Source organism: Kluyveromyces lactis, assembly GCF_000002515.2.
Source record: "Kluyveromyces lactis strain NRRL Y-1140 chromosome D complete sequence".
In the NCBI taxonomy this organism is placed as follows: Eukaryota; Fungi; Ascomycota; class Saccharomycetes; order Saccharomycetales; family Saccharomycetaceae; genus Kluyveromyces; species Kluyveromyces lactis.
Genome location: NC_006040.1, coordinates 1,246,188 through 1,269,832, shown reverse-complemented (window position 1 = coordinate 1,269,832; position 23,645 = coordinate 1,246,188). Strand labels below are relative to the sequence as shown.

The window sequence follows — 23,645 nt, the reverse complement described above, 5'->3', positions numbered from 1 at the left end:
TATTCGGTAGTTATAAATGGGGAGGAACTCTTAGTTCTTCTTTGCACTTCTTCTCTCAGTGGCTTCTGCTGCGTCCTTATTGGCAAGCATCAACGCAGCACGGTTTAGTTGAACGACGTTGGCAATCTGCTTGAATATGTACCCTGGAAGACACACCAGCGCGATGATAGCTCCGATATGGGTGGATCCAAGCAATGGGAAGTAATACGATTTGAACTGAGGGAAGGCGTTGATATATAGACCCATGTAGAACATTTCGTTCAACGCACAAATCGTGAATAGCACCTTACGTCTCGTGTAGTATAAGTTGAGAAGCCATTGTTCCTTTTCGATGGCCTTGTGCGATTGAGACCCTGTGCTTAGCGTTGCGTACATGTGGATATAGTGGCTTGAAATGTCCAAGGCAACTAGTAGTTGGAACACGGGCGACCATACCGGATATGCCACGCATAGGAAACAGATCAATGCTGTGGTGGTGGATCTATCTGTCACCATATCCAGCACAGCACCGAATGAACTGATCTGGCCGTACTTACGTGCCATTGTCCCATCTAGTGCATCTAACAAACAAGACACTCCATACACTACCATCGTCCACAACGGATGCTTGGCCATCAAAACCAACGATAAACACATCGTCACCACACGCACATACCCTATCTGGTTTGGGATGTACCATAGCACATCTCTAGCGGTGACAGCGGACATTTGAAACTATTTCACGAGATTATTCTTGTTAACTCGTCGAGGCTCTTAATTTAAGTAGTTTCCAGAAACAATCTGCACAACTTCGCAATAGTAACACCAAAAATAAGAATTACCACTTGTACTTAGATCCTACGCGTCAATTGCAGCTAGAAGTGGCGCCGTACCGACTGGTTTTGTCGTCTCTTTTTCTCTTTTGCATCAGCCATCGGTAAGTTGCTTTGATTCGTTTGGAAGTTATCATTAAATGATTCTGATATTGATCACGTGACTTATACACAGTAGGATATTCCTCTACATCAACTATATACTGGAGGTAAACACGCTCTCTGTAACATCCTCCGTTGGTATGAGATATATCCACAGTTGTCCTATGGAGATCTCCCCCAGCGCTGTCCGTGATCAAAGAGATCCATTGTGCGTTCATACACGAAAAGACTGATTGCTGTCGTTGGAACAGATTTACATAGTCCCATTGTAAGTCCTCGGTACAACGCTGATACACCCTCCTGTCTTAGTATCTTGTAAATAATTGCAGTGGATGATTTATACCTGTACTCGTGGTAAACAGCAGGGAATTTGGTGAAATGAACTGTTCTCTTAGAGTTCATCACTTGCATTCTGCGACGTAAAGTGTCAATGGGGAACACCATCGTCTTGGATACAAACCCTGCGATGATCCCTGAACTAGCACTTACAGGTCGCGACCAGAATTCTTTCTCGTGGTTTTCACAGACTATATTCACGGTCTCATATGTGAGAAACATGATAGCCGTGGATAAAGTAACCGTTGTCATCGCAGTGGATATTCCAGTGAAAAAACCTCGTACACCTTCATTGAGCCACATTTGTCGGCACTCCTCTGCGACACTGGTCCGATGGCTCGTTCTGTTTGCTATAAGTCTTGTCCGAAGCAAATCTAGCGGGTAAGATACCACTGAACTAGTCATTCCTGCCAACGCTCCGACCGTTAGCGTTTGTCCCTGCTGTGAAAACCGAGGGAACTTCGCAGACCAAACGTTGTTGAACCACGAGTAAGATCCGAATTGTACTGCACCGTAAACAACGTACATCGCCGTCGCCGGGATGTTTCCTTTCCATAACGCTCGAAGTCCTTCTTCTTTCATTATAGTTCTCACAGTAGATGCAATTCCCTTATATTTGTCCTCTTGTACCGGTTGTAACTGATATCGTATTTTTACAGTATCCATTGGTGCAGTTGCCATCCTAGCAAATACCCCAGAAACAGAACCAGCAATCACTGAATTGTACCATGATACCGTTTCACCTTTCCTGAGATGGTCTTTCCTTATGCCAGTGTTCATTCTCTCTTCGTCATTAAATAAATCCCTCTCTCTTGATGGATTGAAGATTCACTGAATGCTGGTCTCTCGCTCCCTTCTCAGAACTTAAATGAAGCCAGACCTACACACAATCTCCTTATTTATAAATTACCACATACATGCCCTGCTAAAAGGGTCTCTGGCACATCAATTGCATTGCATCTCCAACCTCTTAGTTTCATATCTATTCATTGCGTATCCTAAAAGTGAAAAATTTCTGAATTTGAAGCTCATCTCATCTCATCCTGACATAACATTCAAAAGATGGGGAAAGAGGGACTGTAGTGGCTCATTACCGTCTATACCGACTGCGTATTGATTGTTATATTGTACCTATAGTAATTTTCTAGCCAAGATGGAGACTACGACGCATGTTTTGGGCCATGTTGATGGCTCTTCTGTTGTTTCAAACAGCGGAACTAAAGTTATCTGTTCTGTTTCGGGACCCATGGAACCTAAGTCTAGGCAAGAGTTGCCCACACAACTTGCATTAGAGATCATCGTGAAGCCTGCTGAAGGCGTACAGAGTACGAGGGAAAAGTTAATGGAAGATCAGATCCGTTCTGTGTTGACCCCAGTGCTTGCGAGATACTTGCATCCACGTCAATTTGTGCAGATATGTCTCCAAGTATTAGAAGCGGGAGAAAGCAGGGATTATACTGTGAAAGAAGTCAGTGTATGTGTTAACGCAGCGGTGCTCGCATTGGTGGATGCTGGTGTACCGTTACTCAGTATGTGTTCTGGTACTTGTATTGGTATTACCACTGAAGGGAAGCAGCTGGTGGTGAACCCAACAGAATCGCAGCTAGCTAAATGTGAATCGGTCCACGTATACTGTCTAGAGCTGGGCACGAATGAGAACGGGGATATAGATGTCAGGAACCTGCTTCTTCTTGATAGTTTAGGCAGCTTTGACGAGTCACAGTTGTTTAAAGTGTTAGAAACAGGTGAGAAAGAGTGTATACGGTTATACACAGAGTTGAGATCAGTGATCAAGGATAAAGTCGCCAAAGATTTCGTCTGGAGACAGTAGTGGGTATACCTGCACCCATGGTTCTTTATAAATTAACTTTATAATTAACGTTATCATCTTTATATACAATTTATATATATTTGCATTTATATAATTCGCATTAGCAGCGGCAGAGAGAGTAATCTAATCTATTGGACAAATAACAAAACAATTCTACAACTTCAATGCTTCCAAGTTAGCGATGGTAGCTTCCAAGGTTTCGATTTCAGCGGCAGCGTGCTCTGATCTTTCTTTGTTGAATTGCTTCACTTGGTCATTGGCCTTTTGTTCATAATCGCTGCTGTTGACAATCTTATCAATGGCAGATTTAGACTTCAAAGTCTTGTCTAGCTTCTTTTGGACCTTGGAGATTTCTGCATCGATATCGACGTGACCCTTCACAAGCACATGCACGTTAACTTCTGGGTTGACAGATTGTAGCACACAACCTTGTGGGATATCAGCAGCAGATTTCACAACGGAAACTTCATCGATTGCCTTAATCAAAGAGACGATAGAATCTTTTTGAGATTGGACAGTGGAGTAGTATGATTCATTAGCAGATTCAACAAACACCTTACCGTTTTTCAAGATGTTATATTGTGCCAACAAGGAACGAGCATCCTTTGTGACGTTTAAGATTAGCTCGTATTCCTTAGCAGCGCTTGGATTGTGGAATTCTTCCTTGAAAGTTGGGTATGAGCTCTTAACGATAGTTGGAGAAGTTTCGCTGGCGTATCTTGGTAGATGTTGCCACATTTCTTCAGAGATGAAAGGCATGAATGGATGGATCATTTTCAATGCATTGTCGATCAAGATATATAAGGTATCCTTAGCAGACTTTTGTTGAACTTCTGTACCTTCTTGAATCAAGTACTTGGAGTTCTCAATGTAAACATCACAGACCAAATACCAGAATTCATAGATGGCTGAGGTGGAGTTCAAGAAGTCACGCTTTTCAAATGCTTCGTTGACATTCTTGGCAGTTTCAGTCAATTCGTGCAAGATCCATTTTTCAACTAAGGATTCATTGCCAGAAAGAGCTTCAGAAGCTGGTGGTTTATAGTCATCTCCCAATCTCAACAAAGCAAACTTGGTAGCTTGGTAGATCTTGTTACAGAACTTTCTGTAACCTTCAACACGGAGAATATCCAAGTTAATGTCACGACCACCAGTGGTGTATGCACAAAGAGCAAATCTCAAAGCATCAGTACCACATTCTGGGATACCGTGTGGGTAAGATTCCTTTTGACCATTCTTTGCCTTCTCGACTTCTCTTGGATCTAAGTTACCTTGCAACAATTTAGCATGTAGATCCTCTAGCTTGATACCAGAGATAACATCCAATGGGTCAACAACGTTACCCAAGGACTTAGACATCTTACGACCCTGAGCATCACGAACTAAAGAGTGACAGAATACTTCCTTGAATGGAATAGAGCCGGTCAACTTTAGACCTAACAAGATCATTCTGGAAACCCAGAAGAAAAGAATGTCCCAACCAGTTTCCAACATGGAAGCTGGGTAGAATTGGCTCATATCTGGAGTCTTATCTGGCCATCCTAAAGTGGAGAATGGGTATAGACCAGATGAGAACCAGGTGTCCAAAACATCTTCGTCTTGTTCCAAAGTGTACTTCTTATCAGCAAATTTAGTGGCTGCCTTAGCTTCGGCTTCTTCCAAGTTTCTACCTGACACCCAGAATGAGTTATCGTTACGGTCGTTTTCTTCACCTTCAATGTTCACGAAGTAAACAGGACAACGGTGACCCCACCATAGTTGTCTAGAGATACACCAATCTTGAATGTTTTCTAACCAATGGAAATATTCAGATTCCGAAGACTTTGGTGTGATGGTAATTTCACCGTTTCTAACAACTTTGATGGCTTCTTCAGCCATTTGCTTTTGCGAGACCCACCATTGAGGCTTCAATAATGGTTCAATGATATCACCAGATCTCGAACATGTTGGAATAGTCATTTCGTTGTCTTTTTGACCAACGAACAAACCCTTTTCCTTTAACTTTTCGATAACTAACTTTCTAGCGTCGAATCTCCTAGTGCCCTCCCATTCAGGACCACAGTTTTCGTTCAATAGACCATCATCGGTGAAGGTGTTGATAACTTCCAGATTGTGACGAAGACCGGTGTTGTAATCGTTTTGGTCATGTGCAGGGGTGATCTTCACGGCACCAGTACCGAATTCCATATCAACGGCTTCAGCATCGCATACAATTGGCATTTTACGATTCAAGAAAGGATGTTGAACGAAGTGGCCATGTAAGTGCTTGTAACGTTCATCGTCTGGGTGAATAGCGACAGCAGTGTCACCAAACATAGTTTCAGGACGAGTAGTAGCAACAATTAATTTTTCATCGGAACCAACGACTGGATAACTGAAAGAAGTCAAAACACCGAACTCCACCTTTTCATCGTAACCTGGAACAGACAATAGAGTTTTACCTTTAATGTCCTTGTTTTCGACTTCAAGGTTAGAAATAGCAGTGTTCAATTTAACGGACCAGTTAACCAAACGAGCAGCACGGTAGATGATACCTTCTTCATGCAATTTAACGAAGGCTTCCACAACGGCTTTAGAAAGTTTTGGATCCAAAGTGAATGCTTCACGGCTCCAGTCATAAGAAGCACCCAATTTCTTCACTTGGTTCTTGATCTTTTTGTGGTATTCTTCTTTCCATTCCCAGACCTTGTCAACGAACTCTTCTCTACCGTAATCGTGTCTGGTCTTTTTCTCAGAGGCCCAAATCTGTTTCTCAACAACGGATTGAGTAGCAATACCGGCATGATCGAAACCTGGTAAGAACAACACTGTCTTACCCTTCATACGGTAGTATCTACACAAAGAATCTTGAATAGCGATAGTCAAAGCATGACCGATGTGTAAAGAACCAGTAACGTTTGGTGGTGGAGCTGGAATAGTGAACACACCTTCTGGCTTGATCTTACCGTCCTTAGTGAACTCTGGTTCAAAGAATCCAGATTTGTTCCACCATTCGTACCAAGAGGATTCGACATTGGCTGGATTGTAAGCCTTCAAAGCTGGATCATCCAAGGAAACCAAGATCTTCTTTTCACCTGCGACCGTCTTATCCACAAATTCAGGGATTGGCTCCGTTTCCTTCTTCTTCTTTTCCTTCTTGGCTGCATTCTTGGCTTGTCCGGCTTGGTTCTGTGCTTGCTTGGCTTGCTTGGCAGCAAATTTCAATAGTTTCTCAGCCTTCTTCTTCTCCTTCTCAATCTCCTTCGGACTCTTTTGAGTACCATCCTCCTTTAATGGATTGATGATGATCTCGCCAGTCTTCTCATCGACTTGTGGTAAGTCTTGCTTTGGCTCAGTAGACATTTTTCGAATAGTAATGCTCAACGATGACGTGGGCAGCAACTGAGTTCGTAATAAGTTGAATGTACGCGTTGGAAACAACCTCAACATTAAGTTGTAACCAAAATAGTAACGCAACAAACAACTAGGAGATCCGTAACTGCCATCATCCGATCATGTTGTCATTAGTTGATCAAATTCTTAATTTCAGTTCTTGGTTTCAATGTTGGAAAATTTTTTGTCAGTTGGCACTGAGAACTCTGTACAAAGGGGTGAAAATAGAGATAAGGAAGGGGGGGAACCACGGTCAATAATGGACATTTACCAGTGTTATAGTGGTTGGAAGGTACTCTAGTGTTATGAGTCTGTTTTTCAAATGTGTAACTGAGAATATTCTTTTCAAAAGAGCTCTTTTTAGCGCATTTTATGCAGGATAGTCGATTTAGTCATAAGTGTCAGTGACCGACAGTTAATATAAAGCTCGAACAAAGTGATTGAAATGCAGTCAATGGTGATGCTAGGTTAGTTATTGTAGATATTAAGTAGTCTGCTTGCCTTAAATCACGATTTAACATTCGAGCTTTGGACAATGAGTGGTAAATAAGGTCGGATTTAAATTCTGACGTTCGATGTAGATACAGAACGCAAGTCAATACAAGGGCATGAAAAGATCTGGAGGAACAATTTGGGTTGAGTGATGGCGTGGAAAGGGTTTGAGCAGCCCTGGCGATTGTTTAAGCCTTTTTGATGGACGTGTGGCCCTAGTTGTTTATCACGTGACCGTATTTCTTTTTCTAAGGCATCTGGAAAATTTTAGCTCATCTCATCTCATCTCATCACCTCTATAAGACAAGTATTACTGTGTTTGCAGTGGGTGTAGCCATCCAAATCAACCACCTATACCAAGTTCAGCCAGACTTTAACCCAGAAACCAAATATGTCTCGTGTTATTGTGAAAGGTTTGCCGATATATCTCAAAGAGGATCGTCTAAGGGATTTGATTGAGAAGAGGTTAACTCAGAAACATCAAAGTACCGATGTCCAGTCCTACCTCAGTGATGTTAAGTTGATGAAGAACAGGGATGGTGAATCCAGACGATTTGCATTCATTGGGTTTCGTGACGAGGAGGACGCTTTTGATTGTGTGAACTATTTCAATGGAACTTTTGTCGATACCTCCAAGATCGAAGTGTCGATGGCTAAGAGTTTTGCTGATCCTAGGGTACCTCAGCCCATGAGAGAGAAGAGAAGAGAAGCGTTGAAGAGGCTCAGAGAACGTGAGGAGTTGCTTCTTGCGGATAAGAAGGACTCTCAGAAAAAGCAGAAATCAGACTCCAATAATGACGGTGGGAAGAAGCACGATATAGATGCTGAGATAGCCAAGAACAAGCAACTACAAGAGTTCATTAACACGATGAAACCCTCCAGCCAGGTAACATCGTGGGAGACTGTTCAGTCATCCAAGACTCAGGGTGAGGATGAAGAAGCTGCTGATGATGAAGTTGGTGAAATGTCCTCTAATCCGTTGCTTTCGCAAGCCTTGGCTTTGAAGGGTAATTCTCGCGATGCCGATGAGGATACCGACATGTTCAAGTTACCTGGAAATGAAAGTGATGATGAGTATGTTTCTCTCAATGGTGGCTCGAATAATGCTAATACTGATGAACCTGAACCACAAATGATGAGCTTGGATACGTTTGATACTGCTGGTCCTACTTCCACGGACGATATGGCCAAAGATGAAGCGGTATCAGATTTGGACTGGTTGAAAAACCGTAGAGTCAGAATTAAAGATGGTGCGGATACACCAGTATCGAAACAGCAGCAACAACCCGATACAGAACAACAGCAACCTGAGGAAACTGAAGTTGAAACCAGTCAAGAGTCAGAAGAAGAGAAATCATTGAAAAAGATCAGAGAAACGGGCCGTTTGTTCTTGAGAAATATCTTATACACAGCAACTGAAGACGATTTCAGGAAACTTTTCTCTCCGTACGGTGAATTGGAAGAGGTTCACATAGCAGTTGATACCAGAACAGGGCAATCAAAGGGTTTCGCATACGTCTTGTTCAAGAACGCAGACAATGCGGCCACTGCGTTCGTTGAACTCGATAAACAGATCTTCCAAGGGAGATTATTGCATATCCTTCCAGCAGATGCTAAGAAGAGTCATAAATTAGATGAATTTGATTTAAAGAACTTGCCTTTGAAGAAGCAAAGGGAACTTAAACGTAAGGCCAACAGTGCTCAACAGACTTTCTCATGGAATTCGTTATACATGAACCAAGATGCTGTGCTCAGCAGTGTTGCCGACAAATTAGGAATGAAGAAATCCGAGTTGATCGATGCTGAAAACTCATCCTCTGCTGTGAAACAGGCGTTGGCTGAAGCCTCTGTAATTGGTGATGTGCGGAAGTTTTTCGAAACAAGAGGTGTTGATTTGACTAAGTTTGCTCAGTTAAAGAATAGTGAACGTGATGATAGAGTGATACTAGTTAAGAATTTCCCATACGGTACTACCAGAGAAGAGATAGCAGAATTGTTCTTGCCTTTTGGTAAGTTGCAAAGACTTTTGCTACCACCAAGTGGCACAATTGCCATACTTCAATTCAGAGATGTTCCTGCAGCTAGAGCAGCATTCAGTAAAATTTCATACAAAAGATTCAAAGATGGGATCATCTATCTTGAAAAGGGTCCTTCTGATTGTTTCACTAGAGATGCACAAGGTGATGAACTAGTTGAGTCTGAAACCGATATCCAGAAAGCTACGGCCAAGGAAGCTAAAATTTCAGGAGCTGATCTTCTTGAAGCACAATCTCTGCCAGCAGCTGATAAAGATGATCACGATGATGATGATGATGATGATGACGTTCAAGCAGGACCTACTGTATCCATTTTCATTAAGAACTTGAATTTCTCTACCACTTCTCAACAGTTGACTGAAAAGTTCAAACCGTTTAACGGGTTTGTTGTTGCTCAAGTGAAGACCAAGCCAGATCCAAAGCAGCCAGGCAAGACTCTCTCGATGGGTTTTGGTTTCGCTGAATTTAAGACAAAAGAACAAGCCAATGCCGTCATAAGTGCCATGGAAGGTACTATCCTTGATGGCCATAAATTACAACTAAAACTATCGCACAGACAAGGTACTTCGACCACCAATGCATCATCTAAGAAAAAGAAGAAGAACCAAGGTAAAATTATTGTTAAGAATTTACCATTCGAAGCTACAAGAAAGGATGTTTTCGAATTGTTCAGTTCTTTTGGCCAATTGAAATCTGTAAGAGTTCCAAAGAAGTTCGACAAATCAGCTAGAGGTTTTGCCTTTGTTGAGTTCCTCTTGCCAAAGGAAGCTGAGAATGCCATGGATCAATTACAAGGTGTCCATTTGCTAGGTCGTAGACTTGTCATGGAGTTTGTTGAACAGGATCCAGAAGATGTTGAACAGCAAATTGAAAAGATGACTAGAAAAGTGAAGAAGCAAGTGAATACCACTAAGATCGCCAACATGAGAAATTCTGGTAAACGAAAGATAGATCTTGATGAAGATGACGAAAATGACGGTCTTCAGGGATAAAATTTGGAGATTTTACATTTCAACTTGTCTAGTAATGCATTTAATTAAATAATTATATTCGGTAATAATACTGCTACATATTGGTTAGTTTATAGAATTCTATCTTCAAATAAAAGGCGATTGTGAACGATACTTCTATTGGGTACCTTCTTCGGCCACTTATTTCAAAGTGAAATCGAAATTCTTATATGCCCGCTGGAAATTTGAAACATCTTTCTCTTCTTGTTGTTTGGTTTGGAAACATACTTTGGAGTCCCACATTGTTCTTTTCGGTTGTTTTAATAGGAAAGCAGCTACCCTTCTACCAAACTGAAGATCAATCCTTTCGTCTTTATCGAAAACACTGATATATACTTTAGGCTTGCTCGACGCAGTTTCGCGAATAATGAATTGAAAATAATTTGTTTCATGATCATTAACTAGACCTAAGTACTCTTTATCGTCGAAACCCTCAAATTCTTTGAACTCTAACTTGGCATTGCTCTTAAATTTCTCGTTGTTCATATGGACTTGGCGGTTCAAAGCACTGATAAAGTTCCCGATTAGATATTTCGGTACCGGTATCAGCTGTTTGTGGAAATGAATAGCGTTACTGGAGTTTATTTCGAATATAAGAGTTGACATATCATACCTCTTGAAGTTCATTTCGGCTATACTCTCTTCGAATTTGTTTAAATCTTTAAATAGATCGGTGTCTGTGATGACCGCCTCTTGTTTGGCTGTGTTCAATTTAGGAATGTGTTCAATCGGTATGATCAAACAATGGCCAGAGAAATCCATATCATTTCCTGGGGTGGTTAATGGCCCCTTAGCTATAGTGATGTAGGAAAATTTACTGATAGATATAATCATATGATCATTTAGTTTAGTATTACTCAAACAGAATCGACATTCTGACGGCAACACTTGCTTAGGTTTCCTTTGCTTCTTGGAGACAGCACTAGAGTTATCAGTTTCAGGATCCGGCACTAAATCACGCTTTCCACTAGGCTTTTCCAAGTATGGATTATCTATTAAATTGTCGGGTATCGTTTCCAGGCCTTCTAGTAGGTTGATCTTGAATGCATAGGCCCATTTCGAACCGCTCTTAAACTGAGCCACGTTGATGAACCTACATATGTGTTCATTGGTATGATCCCAGACAAACGGATCTAGTTCAAAAAACTGTTTCTCATTCTTGCCAGTAAAATGGTACTTAGGTTTCATCAGCGATGCGACTTGATCCACCAGACTATTTCCTAGAATCAAATTCTCTCTCTCAGAGATAGCTTCACTCCAATCATAAGACAAGAGTATATCAGCAGAAGTCTGTTCTGATAACTCTTGGAAGTTTTTCAACACCTCGGCCCTAGCTGAGTCCGATAGCTTGGAGGTCTCAGCCAAATACCCTATCTTCAACCCGTTTGCTAATTTAATGAATCCAAAACCGTTCAATACCGTCAAATTCTCGTTCAAATCACGAGAATGGCTTATATTCCCATCAGAAAGTTCAGAACCATTGCCAATATAAGTGGGAAGTTCCATCTGGAAGTTCGTCAAGGCATCAGAACACTTTTTAACATCACCCAGTATAAGTGCACATGCAAATGGGCCGGATTTATTGTGCAAAGTGTTAGCAACAGCTAGAACATCTAAAAGCGATTCGTCATTTGTATTTAGCACAAGAATCTTCAGTAAATCCATGATACCGTATCCCTAGACCCGCTATACCCACGCTATGATAGCTGTACTGTCAGTTATAATAACAGATGTTTGGTCTCATCTCATCGCGATGCTTTATGTCCAGTAGTAACAAAGTTCATATAGTAAAACTTTTCACTATGTGGAAAGAAAAGCTGGGTAACAAACTACTGATGTATACATGTGTTTCACTACTTACGAAGAGAGCATCCATATGGGTGGTGGTTCAGTGAGTTGAAGCTGCTTATAATGCAGATTGTACTGTCTGTTGTAACGAGGTAGTTTCCATACTTTAATATGCCATTAGCGTTGTTCATAGTTTCTTGAGTTTTAAGAGATGCATTTCCTTTGTAAAAAGAGAAAGATCGATGCTAAGTTGGAATGGAGGAATAGAGGGATGGCGGTTGAAGTTTAGTAGAAGGTTGCGAAGGGGTCACTCTGTTCTAAACCTCCGTAGAGAACACCACTTGAACCATCTTTCCCATTTCTATGTCTGAAAGTAAATCCGACCAATTTCGAATCGGACAAACTGTCGTCAACCATTGCTGTTAGACGATCTTGTCTCTTGAAAACATCGACGTACCTTGCCATATGTTCTTCGTTCGTGAAATCGTCGAAGTAACCTACATCTTCTTCGTTATCTAGTTGTGGGATGAAAGGTGGATGAATTGTCCTTAGAGTATTGAAATCGATTTCAGAGAAGTATCTCATTCTCTTCACATGTTCGAAGGATTTTAATCTATTAATTGGGTCAGCTATCAAACGTGTTATTAGTTCCCAAGTTCTATCTGAGAACGCGTATCTACCATTATCACACTTAGGTCTTTGTAACACATGTTTCCAGTTTCTCAAGTTTTCATAAGTTTCGTTTGTGCTATTTCCACTGAAGGGTGTATAACCCACTAAACTTTCGAAAAGAATACATCCCAGGGACCAATAATCGACCGTGAAATCGTAATTCTTGGCTTCAAGAACTTCTAATGCCATGTAATCGGGCGAACCGACAGTTGAGTGTGCGTATCTAACTTCCTCTTCTCTCAGCTTGTTGTACATTCTTCTTCTGTCATCCATCGATCTTTCTCTAAACTCTGGGAACTCTAAATTCTTAACCTCTTGTAATCTGATCTTCATACTTTCGATTCTTTCCATTGATACGGTACCGGAAGCTAATCCGAAATCAGTTAACTTGATATGTCCCTTTGAATCAATTAAAAAGTTTTCTGGTTTTAAATCTCTGTGGGTGTAACCCAATTGATGCAACGCGTTTACAGCGCAGAACATCTCACTGATGTAAAACCTGGCATGTGGGGCCTGTAAGAATTTTGTATTGAGCAGTAACGTTCTGAAGTCACCACCTGGCACAAATTCCATGGCAAGGTATAAACTTTGAGGGTCTTGGAAAGCATACAACAATTTCACTAACCACTCCGATCTTGTCGTAGTTAAAATGTCTCTTTCAGTCAAAACATGGTCTGTACCTTCCAGTTTCATCAAAAGTTTCTTGTTCAAGATCTTTAGCGCACAGATCTCCTTGGTATCCTTCTTTCTAGCAAGGTAAACTTGTCCATACCCACCCTGTCCAACTTGTGTAATCATTTCGAAATCCTTATGTTTCGGTTTCAAACGTCTTTTCCTTAGAATATTCGTCTCTTTCGTCAGATAACCCTGCCATTCGTTGGTAATTTGCTCAGTACCCATCAGGTTCGACCTTCTTTGCTCTTCCAAATAGTTGATCACTTGTCTGGTACGTTCTCTTCTGCTAATCACATAGTCGAACATATCACAATAATAATCCAAGAAATACATCTGACACACGGAAACCAATCTCTTGGATTTAGTCTTTGAGGACTTCTTATAGAAATCTTTGGGTAGTTTCTTTGGCGACTTGGTAATGTCTGCCGTCAAATCTCCCTGAGTATCATCGTCGATATCCATGAGCGAGTTTTCAGGGTTTTTTACTATCGATCTAGTAGGAGACGGAGAACCACGTATTCTCGTTGGAGTGCTTGGGGGATCTAGCATAACTTTAGCATCCGTATCAAAACTGAAATTGACCATATCGTCGACCAATGCGTCGACCTCCTTGTGACGACCATTCGCATCTCTTGTAAACATTTCTTATTTTAAACTGTGTGATTGAAGTATGTAAATAAAACCGTTAGTGCTTCAGGTCAGACACGTTACTTCTGACTTGACACAATGAATTATCGGCAGATCTGATCGAATAAGAGACCCTAAAGTTCAATGGTTAAGTTGTGTTCTTTGTTTAAAGTTTTCAATTCGAACATTGGATCATCTTTTTGTGTTTTGGTTTTGCCATAATAGGAATCGTAATTACAGATCTATGAATAGACATATACAGGGTATAAAAGGTACACGGCAGAACTATGGTGTCTCACAACCGTGGTTGTTTGCTGGTGGCGGGGTCCGTAGCTTGTGGGTGCTCTGCACTACGTTTGAGCTTTTCGGACCTCTCATCCTGTAGGAAACTGTGCGTGTTTTTAGTCTCTTGATCTAATCTTAAACGCATAGATTTACGCATTTTGGTCTTATTGAAAGAGGACAATGCGGAAACGTTCTTTGAATCGGCCATCCCGAACCCTATTTCTTCTCCGTATGGGTCCATGGTGGTCTGTTCCTCTTTACCGAACTCCATTCTGTTTTGCATTTGCCTTAGATGCGACATCTTGAACTGTTCTTTGTACTTACGGAACCTTCTACCAGCTCTTTTCTTCTTTGGAGCGTCTTCTGGGATCGGCAACGGCTTGATGTTACTGATATTCGGCGGATCTATTATCTTCTTGAGTTTTTCAACGATTTCATGCCTCCATTTCAAGCCCAGCTTCGAGGCATCTGAGTTCCCATCTGAATTCCCATCTGGGTTAATGACTTGATTCCCCATGGTGCAATCCGCTCTCGCAGCAAGAGCAACCTTGGCAGAGACCATTCTAAGCGCCTGTTTCTGGAACTCAGGAGGCTGTGTTTGTACCACGTCTGTATAGAATAGATATCCCTTTTGTCGTACCCCAGAGATATCTAACGATTTGCCATGCAACGTTTTGTCCTGGCCAATGGATGCCAAATTACAACTGGGAACCACACTTAGTTCTTTAACACTACCACAATGTGTTACCAGTTTAGCTGCAGTATCAGGTCCCAATAAAGCACATAAGTTTGGAGCTACCATTTGTATTCTTGTCTCAACATAGTGTGAGACGTTGTCCCGTAAGTTGTACAGAATATCGAACCAATGGATGGCCTTGGAGAGGAGATCCTTATCAATTCGAGCACCCTCTTTGAAATCTGTCTTTAGAGACATAGATACCACAAGGGTTTCCTCCTTCGATAGCACTTGGTCTAATTGCACGTTGGGAATATCCTGTTGCAGCATCTTGACCACGTCGACGTATTGTTTCCTTTCAGGGACAATAGTTTCCAACCCAGGGAACTTGGCCTTGTAGGTATCTACAATGCATTGAAACACCATGGAAAGCTCTGTATCGAATAAAGGCATCAATTGGCCCAGTTTTATGACATTGTAAGGCTCTGTCGTATGGTTTGTTGCATCTCGTATTATAGTTTCGTGCTTGGCAAGTTGGATGAGGTCATCTAAATCCGCGCCTTGGTGCCAGAATTGCGCGTGAAAGTCAGATATTAGGTTGCTAACACTAGGAGAGGGTAAAATATCCGATTCTGTGGCTATACCACTGGTTATACCACTGGTTACACCACTTAACCCATCATCCAAGCTTTCCTCATCGCTGACACTTCCATAATCTTCGTCATCTAAAAGGTCCATTATCACCTTGTGAAAGAGTAAGACAGGGGAATATGGTTATCCAGTTACAATCCAACTGTAAAATACCACATACTGAACTAACTGAGGATGGTCAAAAGAGCAGTAATCGACTAGTACCTGCTCTCGAGTAGCTATCTCATCGCATTTCTACCAATCTTTAATCATATATAATCACTCTATACGATGTGATCTTTTCTTTTCCAAAAATTTTTCAGTTCTTTAAAGCGATGAGATGAGCTTGAGATGAGGTATCTACACCGATGAGACGGACCTTGACCAGTGTCATAGGGCTTTTCTGAGGTCGTTTGAGAGCTCAAGAGGTAGCATAAACGTAGCAATACAATTGAAAAAGGATGTCCAATATCGTTGGTGTTGAATATAACCGTGTGACGAACACAAGTTCAACAGATTTCCCTGGATTTAGTTCGGATCAAGACAATTCATGGGACTTGGAGAAGTTCAAGGAAACTTTTGACGTACAAATCGAGAGTTTGGATGAGCGTGAAGTGAATTTCGATTTGGTTCATGTCGACACATCGATTGCTAACGCTTTCCGTCGTATTATGATCTCAGAAGTACCATCTGTCGCTCCAGAATACGTCTACTTTTTTAACAATACGTCTGTGCTACAGGACGAAGTGTTGGCGCATAGAATCGGGTTAGTGCCATTGAAGGTGGATCCAGATATGTTGAGTTGGGTGGACACGTCATTGCCCGAATCTGAAAGGTTTACAGATGAAAATACGATAGTGATGTCGTTGAACGTGAAATGTACCAGGAACCCAGATGCTCCAAAGGATTGTGAAGACCCCAAGGTTCTTTATAGAAACGCGCATATCTATGCTAGGGACCTTAAGTTTGAGCCTCAGGGGAAACAGGTGGAACAATTTGCCAAGTGTCCCGTGGTGGCAGCGGATCCAGATATCTTGTTGGCCAAGTTGAGACCAGGTCAAGAGATTTCGTTAAGGGCACATTGTATTCTAGGTATCGGTGCAGACCATGCCAAGTTCTCTCCGGTGTCGACAGCTAGTTATAGACTATTACCACACATCCAGATCACACAGCCTATCACCGGTGATGATGCCAAGAAATTTGTGAAATGTTTCCCTAAAGGTGTCGCAGATGTCAACGAGAAGGGTGAAGCTTATATCAAGGATCCAAGGAAGGATACCGTGTCCAGAGAGGTGTTGAGACACGATGAGTTCCAGGGGAAGGTTAAGTTGGGTAGGGTGAGAGACCACTTCATCTTTAACGTGGAGAGTTCTGGTGCTATGACACCGGAAGAAATCTTCTTCAAATCGGTCAGGATCTTGAAGAACAAGGCGGAATACTTGAAGAACTGTCCAATCTCACAATAAGAAGCCAATTCGCATGTTCTCTATTTAATATCATCCACTCCCTTCCATACACAGACAAACCGTGCATCATAATTCCATTTCTTTCATTCCCTGTATCATACGCATTAAGCCACTCAGTGAACAGATTAGGCACTTATATATATTCATATATAAAGAAGCCACTACATCTAAACTAGTTTAATGTACATTTGTTTTTAGATTCAACTGTGTTACACCATCGCATCTACATTTGTCGGTTCAAACGTCTCCTGATCCTGCGCCATTGGCCGTGCTTTGGTTATAAGATTTTCGATCATGGCTTTTGGATCCACTTCGAGTATCAAGACGTTACCATTATATCCGTCACTCAGATCACTCTGGGCTTTCTGTGTATAGGTTTCGTCCGCGACTTCGTGATCTTTGAATGGTGAGATGGATAGTACAGTTACGAGGAATAGCCCTACTTGAAAGAATAGAATTAGCAGTTGGTAGAAAAGGTACGATGCGTTACCCTTAAAATTACTCGAGGGCACTCGTTCTCCAATATACTGGGTGAACCCAGTGCCTTCTCAATTCCCCCTCTATTATGCCTGTTCCATGGTTAAACGGCGATGGGTAGTTTTCTAGATGTGATATCCCAGGCATTTTGAAGTGCTCCAAATTCTTCTCGAAGTCTATTGGCCATATGATTCCTGCGAAAATGACAAAGAAGTTGAGCAGTAATGTGGTGTGTATTAAGACCAATTCAATTCTCTTGAAAGCCTTCCTGAGTGCAACGTTCGGATCAGTTCCGTCGGTCGCTTGGGCCCTGTAGTAGTTCATGAATGCCAGGAGTCGAGTATCGGTTGGGTATGGTGCATTTAAAAGTGATTGAAGCGCAAGCCGTATCACAAATAGTACGATGTTACCTGCAAATTTGATTTGAGATATGATTATCACTGTATATCCCAAGAGTTGGAGCTGTGATTTCAATTCATGACGGAATTCTTTTATCTTCATTCGATAGCTCCTTAAGCGATATAGCTTCGGTACTCCTGCCTCCTCTATACTCATCTCAGACACCTTAGCAAAGTTATACCCTATGTTGTCTTCTGGTACAGATCTTAGTCTATAGAGAGTATGGCGTTCTTGAGATCCAGATTGTTCGTGTCATTGACCCTTTTCCTTTCGGATAACAACAAGTTAGAGTGCTTTAAATCAGATTCATCATTATTATAATAAATTATAAGGGTAACGAAAGAAGAATTTCCACTGCTATGTTGCCAAGATAAGCGTGCTACCGGAGATGTGATCTGGTTCAAGGAAATGTTAAGGTATATTAAATTAGTAAAAGGGAAATGATCTATCAATATTGTCCTATATAGGAGGATTTTATGTAAAAAATCTAAACTATTATGTGATTAAGAGGCATCTTTCAATTGTTAGCTTCGAAGCCAACAATCAATTCCTGGCAGAACGCACCTATTTCGTGGAAAATGGCATCTTTGTTAAGTTCTACTAGATCTTTATCAATTGGCTTGACGTTACAGTCCATGTTGACTTTAAATTTTAGTGGTTTCTTGAATATAGGTTTGATTAATCCAGTAATGACGTTTTTATCACCATTTTTACCACCAGTGACACCAATGTGGCGATGATTGGAGAATATAATACTGTTTTTGTACTTCATGTTCAAGTATTTCACTAGTTGGTAAGTTGGATCCATTTTGGTGCTCATTGTATCAAGATCTTTGGGGAATTCTGTCAACTGTTCGTTTAAATTCTTAAACTCGTTAGCGTTGACTATGCCACTGGATAGTTTCAATGGGACAGGAATCTTGAGCTTGATGACGAAATCGTAATCCTTTAATGCAGGTGTGAATAGTAATTCGATGGTTTGTTTGTTCAATCCATGGGATTGGATTAGATTGATGGCTACTTTTGCCAAAGCAGTTAATCTGGTGGCAATCGGTAGAGGAACTCCAGTAGAGTACAAGATTCCACTTGGATCGTTCTTGGATGCAACGAAGAATTGGGTGTGTAAACCTTGTGGGTCTTCCTTTCTTAGTTGTTGGAAGTTATTTTGAATGGTTTTGAATTGTGCAAAAGTCAACTTTTCTGAGAGTCTCTTTAAAACAGATGAATCTAGATCTGATGCTCCGATACTGGTTTCTTGGTCACCAAATTCGTCTGGTTTGACAAGATCTAATATTAGTGGATCCTCCCTCCAATTCCAGTTTGCGAGGAATAATAAGATCTTCAAGAAACCATTTTCAACGGAACCTGGCATGGTGAATGGACGTGGCTCTACAAATGGCTTAATGGCAATAAGCTCAATCAATTCTTCTGACAAATGGCCATATAAGAGATGAGAATCTAGCCATTTCTTAAATAGTCTTACCACTGGAGAGTAGAATGGGTAACTATGGGAAATGTTTTCCAAAGTTCTAGTATGTCTAATAGCAGCTTGGTACTTGGCAGTAAATTTCAAGAATGTCTTTTCCAGCTCTGGTCTTAGTTCTTTTCTTGCGTTGTTAATTGCTCTCAAATACATAACTTCGTCTCTCTCAGTTAGAACTCTAAACTTGAAACCGTATCCTTCTGGAGTCAAAATGTTTAGAGTAACTATTTCCAAGTTGTATGGAATCGATTCATCACGTGTAAAGTAGCACTTGTACTCACTATGAGTCTGCGTGATGGATTCTTGAATCTTCAATAAAAATGCAGCTTTAGCCTTTTCCAACGAAGTAATTTCGTCAGGCCATTTTGTAGACGTTTCGAATTCGATAACAACGTCTTGTAAGAAATCAGGATTAGAATATGCGTATGGGACAGGCTGACATAATGATGTGTACCTGAATGCAGAACCAATAGGTAAAAGAGATTTAATTGATAATGGGAGTTTTAGCTCGAACATGATTTTATACAAATCGTCAAAGGACTTCTTCAAGTTATAGTAGCTTGATAGGTTTAGAACTGATGTCTTTGAAGATGCAGGTAGGTTCGGTAGTGGTAACAACTGTTGGAATTGGCTAGTGGAATTATTGATGAGTTTGCAGTCTTCAGTCAAATGTAGCCTTAGAACATAGGACAAAATCGAAGAAACAACACTTTCAATAGCAGAAGTTGACCAGACACAGCAGTTTGCAATGGAACCGTCCTTGAATCTACGAAGAGATGCTTTTTTACCCCAAAAAATCTTGAATTCATTAGCTTCATTAGTTAATTCTTCTGTGTTCTCTGGGCCCTTAGTCACAAGCTTCTCACATTCTGCAGGGTTGATCAACAGTTTAATTTGGATTGAAGTGAAATTTGGAACAGCAGCAACTTTTCTCTTTGTTACTGGGAAAGTAGATCTATTGTTAACTAGAGCCACTTCAAAAGCTTTGATTCTATCCTCAAGGGCAATCTTCACGATGTTCGATACTTTATTGCAGATGAAATTTTCGAATGATATAAAGCTAATCTTTTCAACGGGACCGAACTTGGACAGTAGTAAATTGATGGATGGGATATCTAAATCATAGTAAGCATCATATTTCACTGTCTTGATCTTGTTTAAGTTAGTTAAGAACATGTTTTCGAACTGATCTCTGACGACGTCATTCAACATCAATAAACTTTCTTGCGCGTAGATCTTTAGCATTTGATAGCTGTTAACAGACATTTTACTCAGTATGTTAACTTTGGTGGTTTTATCAAAGATTGTAGGTGTTTGGAAACCTTCTTCAACGTATTTTGAGGAAGTGACAGTTGCAGTAGTGCTATAGTCGGAATAGAATTGTAAGTACCCATCAGTACAAAGATCCATTGTGGCCAAATATTTGATTACACCTTTGAATAATTGGTAAGATGAGAACCCATGCAATAAAATTCTGTTACCATTCAACCCACCACCATTTAGTAGGGCTGCCATCAACGTGGCAAACTCGAAATTTCCAAAACCACCCAACGCATCTGAATGAGACATATTTGATGAGAAGCCTCTCTGAGATAACCATAGCTTCCCCAAAATACAAGCCTGTTTAAACTGTTCTGTTTGTTTCTTTGATTTGTGTAAGTACTTCAAATAGTGTTCGTGACAAGAAGATGATAATACCGAGAAATTGTAGAAAGGTGTCGGAGTTTCGTTATCCTGACCGACTCTGATACAGTTCTTATTGGGTAGCAACTTCTTTGATTCGAAGAAATTGTATGGGAACCCCACGATCAAGTTTATGCTGAATTTAGTCTTGTAGAAATTATAGTCCGATGAAGTTTTCTCCTTACAACTTATCTTTAATACCGTTTGTAAAGGATCGTTGTTAAAGTATGAATATTCCAAGTGTAAGAAATCCAGCTGGCTTCTTTTCAGGACGAGTGAGATATGATGAGTCAAATACGCGAGGTATACTGAACGCTTGTGGAAACATCTAAAATTCAAGAAATCTTTCTTTTCGAACAACTGCTCAGGCATAGTCAACAAAACGTCTACTGCGGAGCCCTGAGGTTGGTAGATGGCAGTCTTCAACCCGAATGATCCAATTAAACTCACGTCCGGCTTTAAATAATTGAATTTGTACTGTGTGTTCTTCGCTTGTGGTTTTGGATCCACAAACGGAACTGATACCACTTTCCCATGGAAATATTTCTCTACATCTTCTAAGCTTTGCGGAGTCCATTCCGGTACTTCCTGTATCATATCATATAGTTTATGCAAAAACTTCTCCACCCTTACGATGTGTGAGTCCTTCAACTTCACTTGTTCCAATAACTCATCGATTTGTAATTTGAAAATGTTCGATTTGAAGAGTTCAGCCGTTTCTCTCGCTATTTGTATATCCTGGGAGCTCAACTTTGGCTTCTTAGCCTTATGGTCATGTGTGTTTTCCTCTTCCTCGTCTTCTTCCCCGCTGGAAGAGGCAGTAGCCTCTTCCTCTCTTTCTTCTTCTTCTTCTCCAGAAGAAGAAGAACCAGTCTTGTCACTGTCATTTTCAGCCTGTGAGCCAGTAATAGCTTTTACAAGCGCCTTCTTGGTGAAACTACCATTCCTGGACTTCTCACCATCTGGTGCTACACGTTTCACAGAGGCCATAGTTCACTAAATATCCACTTAATTCACTAGTTCCTGACCGTTTGCGCCTCTGGATTGATTATAATACAGAATGATAGCCAGTGCCCGAGTCCTAGGGTTTCAATTTCCCCTAGCCAAAACAGAAGAGAATTACCCTTTTAATATCTAGCAAACTAATACGAGGGAAATCCAAACAAAATCACTGTGATAAACCTGCCTATGGGTACGTTCATTCTATGTAAATGCGAATTCTTTAAACCTTTAAAGCTCATCGCCTGGCAAATTTTTCCAAAATTCGATGTGAAGGATTTTGATGCGTCTGTCACTTTATACGACGTGTCCAATCTCAGTCTCTCTGAATAATCAGTTAGATAGTCAGATACATAGAGTCATACTGGACTAAAGCCAAGTCCAACTCAAGTGCTGGAACTGGTACTATCCCGATATGTAGTAATATAGGGAATACATGGTTTTAGACGTACCGTATTGCTAGTTTTAGTGCACAATGTTACTTTAAGAAAAAAAAAATAGATTCGAGGAAGGTCAGATTGGATATTGAAAAAGATGAATGCCACCTGCCAGAATTGAACTAGCGACCTTTGCATTACAAGTGCAACGCTCTACCACTAAGCTAAGGAGGCACGAAATCTATTACAAATTTTACAGATTTTTTAGATCATTCGGCGGGTTATCTGTTGAGACGGATTAGAAACAATAGACGGTCAAGTATCAACATGAAACATCATTAACCAATCTGAGTTATTATATAAAGAGGCCATAGATCTGGGGAAAGACCATCAACACAGTCATGACAGATCGCCAGGTGCATCAACACACTAGCTATATATAGCTAGTAAACACTATGGATTCATCTGATACCGAAGGTTTTGAATTAATTACACGTGACTGTGACTGCGACAACCAGGATCACCTACATGGCAGCGTCACTGAGTCTCCGCAAGGAAGTAATGATCCGACAAGAGGTATCTGTGAAGATATACAAAGACTCGATATCGTTAGTGATGGTAGTGCTCCTAAACAGAGTTTAAAAGAGGATAAAAATGTTAACCCATACTCAGACTTAGATCCCGAGAGAGAGATATTTGGAGGAAGTACTTACGAAGTGTTTGATAGGGAATACAGATATCGAAGCAGTCTGTTGTTTAGTTATTCCAAGAAGAATAACAACTCGTGTGACAGCGAATATAAAGCTTTGATGACTTTTCCAGGTTCCAAGACAAGACGTCTGTTCATCTACAACAAGTGAAGTCAAAGGACCAATTTAACAGATGGGTTTACTGTTTAATTGGACAATTGAGACTAGCGGGACTAGAGAGTTTTATCCCGAACAAAAGCAATGACTGGTCCATAAATATAATTGACAACGACGAATTATCAAATTCAATTGTTTTCTTCTGGGAAGAATGTGTCCCGAAGGAATGCTGTCCAGAATGGGTTCAAATGGCACCTTATGGCATGGGATTTAATCCTGAAAGTGCAGTATACAATCTATTAAATGATTATGATAGGTTGAATAAAAATATAGACATATGGAAAGAAGCTGTCAGGCACCTGCAAAAAGATAAGACTTCACCAAACCTACAAACATTATGGTTAGAACGTACTAAGATGTATCACAAATTCCATGTACGTGAGAAATACCGTGATATAGATTCACTGTTACAGTGTTTAACTGAAATGACAGTGGAAGCTATTGCAGATAGATCATATATGGTAAACCAAGAACTGTCTAAAAACAATAAACTAGACATACCATCAGCACTGAGTTTGGTGAGTCTTGAATCTAGAAACTCTGTAAAGTCA

General features: G+C 40.7%; 12 protein-coding genes and 1 non-coding gene across 13 annotated transcripts; 4 read left to right on the top strand and 9 right to left on the bottom strand.

Annotated features, from left to right (window-relative positions):
- Positions 1-30: 30 nt before the first annotated feature.
- Positions 31-708, bottom strand: PIS1 (CDP-diacylglycerol--inositol 3-phosphatidyltransferase; the record flags this gene model as incomplete). Its single annotated transcript, XM_453727.1, has 1 exon — positions 31-708. One exon carries the CDS (start codon positions 706-708, stop codon positions 31-33), a length of 678 nt encoding a protein of 225 aa, XP_453727.1.
- A 368-nt stretch (positions 709-1,076) lies between these two features.
- Positions 1,077-2,030, bottom strand: TPC1 (thiamine transporter TPC1; the record flags this gene model as incomplete). Its single annotated transcript, XM_453726.1, has 1 exon — positions 1,077-2,030. One exon carries the CDS (start codon positions 2,028-2,030, stop codon positions 1,077-1,079), a length of 954 nt encoding a protein of 317 aa, XP_453726.1.
- A 373-nt stretch (positions 2,031-2,403) lies between these two features.
- Positions 2,404-3,081, top strand: RRP46 (exosome non-catalytic core subunit RRP46; the record flags this gene model as incomplete). The annotated part of the gene is made up of 1 exon (XM_453725.1): positions 2,404-3,081. The coding sequence occupies one exon, from the start codon at positions 2,404-2,406 to the stop codon at positions 3,079-3,081; it is 678 nt and encodes a 225-aa protein (XP_453725.1).
- A 153-nt stretch (positions 3,082-3,234) lies between these two features.
- On the bottom strand, positions 3,235-6,510 carry VAS1 (valine--tRNA ligase; the record flags this gene model as incomplete). Its single annotated transcript, XM_453724.1, has 1 exon — positions 3,235-6,510. One exon carries the CDS (start codon positions 6,508-6,510, stop codon positions 3,235-3,237), a length of 3,276 nt encoding a protein of 1,091 aa, XP_453724.1.
- An 826-nt stretch (positions 6,511-7,336) lies between these two features.
- On the top strand, positions 7,337-9,973 carry MRD1 (RNA-binding ribosome biosynthesis protein MRD1; the record flags this gene model as incomplete). Its single annotated transcript, XM_453723.1, has 1 exon — positions 7,337-9,973. One exon carries the CDS (start codon positions 7,337-7,339, stop codon positions 9,971-9,973), a length of 2,637 nt encoding a protein of 878 aa, XP_453723.1.
- A 159-nt stretch (positions 9,974-10,132) lies between these two features.
- DRN1 (Drn1p) lies at positions 10,133-11,656 on the bottom strand (the record flags this gene model as incomplete). Its single annotated transcript, XM_453722.1, has 1 exon — positions 10,133-11,656. The coding sequence occupies one exon, from the start codon at positions 11,654-11,656 to the stop codon at positions 10,133-10,135; it is 1,524 nt and encodes a 507-aa protein (XP_453722.1).
- Positions 11,657-12,064: 408 nt separating this feature from the next.
- Positions 12,065-13,768, bottom strand: KLLA0_D14905g (serine/threonine-protein kinase; the record flags this gene model as incomplete). Its single annotated transcript, XM_453721.1, has 1 exon — positions 12,065-13,768. One exon carries the CDS (start codon positions 13,766-13,768, stop codon positions 12,065-12,067), a length of 1,704 nt encoding a protein of 567 aa, XP_453721.1.
- Positions 13,769-14,048: 280 nt separating this feature from the next.
- On the bottom strand, positions 14,049-15,452 carry PRP31 (U4/U6-U5 snRNP complex subunit PRP31; the record flags this gene model as incomplete). Its single annotated transcript, XM_453720.1, has 1 exon — positions 14,049-15,452. The coding sequence occupies one exon, from the start codon at positions 15,450-15,452 to the stop codon at positions 14,049-14,051; it is 1,404 nt and encodes a 467-aa protein (XP_453720.1).
- Positions 15,453-15,805: 353 nt separating this feature from the next.
- On the top strand, positions 15,806-16,810 carry RPC40 (DNA-directed RNA polymerase core subunit RPC40; the record flags this gene model as incomplete). The annotated part of the gene is made up of 1 exon (XM_453719.1): positions 15,806-16,810. The coding sequence occupies one exon, from the start codon at positions 15,806-15,808 to the stop codon at positions 16,808-16,810; it is 1,005 nt and encodes a 334-aa protein (XP_453719.1).
- Positions 16,811-17,308: 498 nt separating this feature from the next.
- On the bottom strand, positions 17,309-17,842 carry GLD1 (Gld1p; the record flags this gene model as incomplete). The annotated part of the gene is made up of 1 exon (XM_453717.1): positions 17,309-17,842. One exon carries the CDS (start codon positions 17,840-17,842, stop codon positions 17,309-17,311), a length of 534 nt encoding a protein of 177 aa, XP_453717.1.
- Positions 17,843-18,203: 361 nt separating this feature from the next.
- Positions 18,204-21,842, bottom strand: UTP22 (rRNA-processing protein UTP22; the record flags this gene model as incomplete). The annotated part of the gene is made up of 1 exon (XM_453716.1): positions 18,204-21,842. The coding sequence occupies one exon, from the start codon at positions 21,840-21,842 to the stop codon at positions 18,204-18,206; it is 3,639 nt and encodes a 1,212-aa protein (XP_453716.1).
- A 548-nt stretch (positions 21,843-22,390) lies between these two features.
- Positions 22,391-22,462, bottom strand: KLLA0_D14784r. The gene has a single exon. It is a non-coding gene; the product is annotated as a tRNA-Thr (tRNA).
- Positions 22,463-22,683: 221 nt separating this feature from the next.
- Positions 22,684-23,088, top strand: KLLA0_D14762g (uncharacterized protein; the record flags this gene model as incomplete). Its single annotated transcript, XM_453715.1, has 1 exon — positions 22,684-23,088. One exon carries the CDS (start codon positions 22,684-22,686, stop codon positions 23,086-23,088), a length of 405 nt encoding a protein of 134 aa, XP_453715.1.
- Positions 23,089-23,645: the final 557 nt, after the last annotated feature.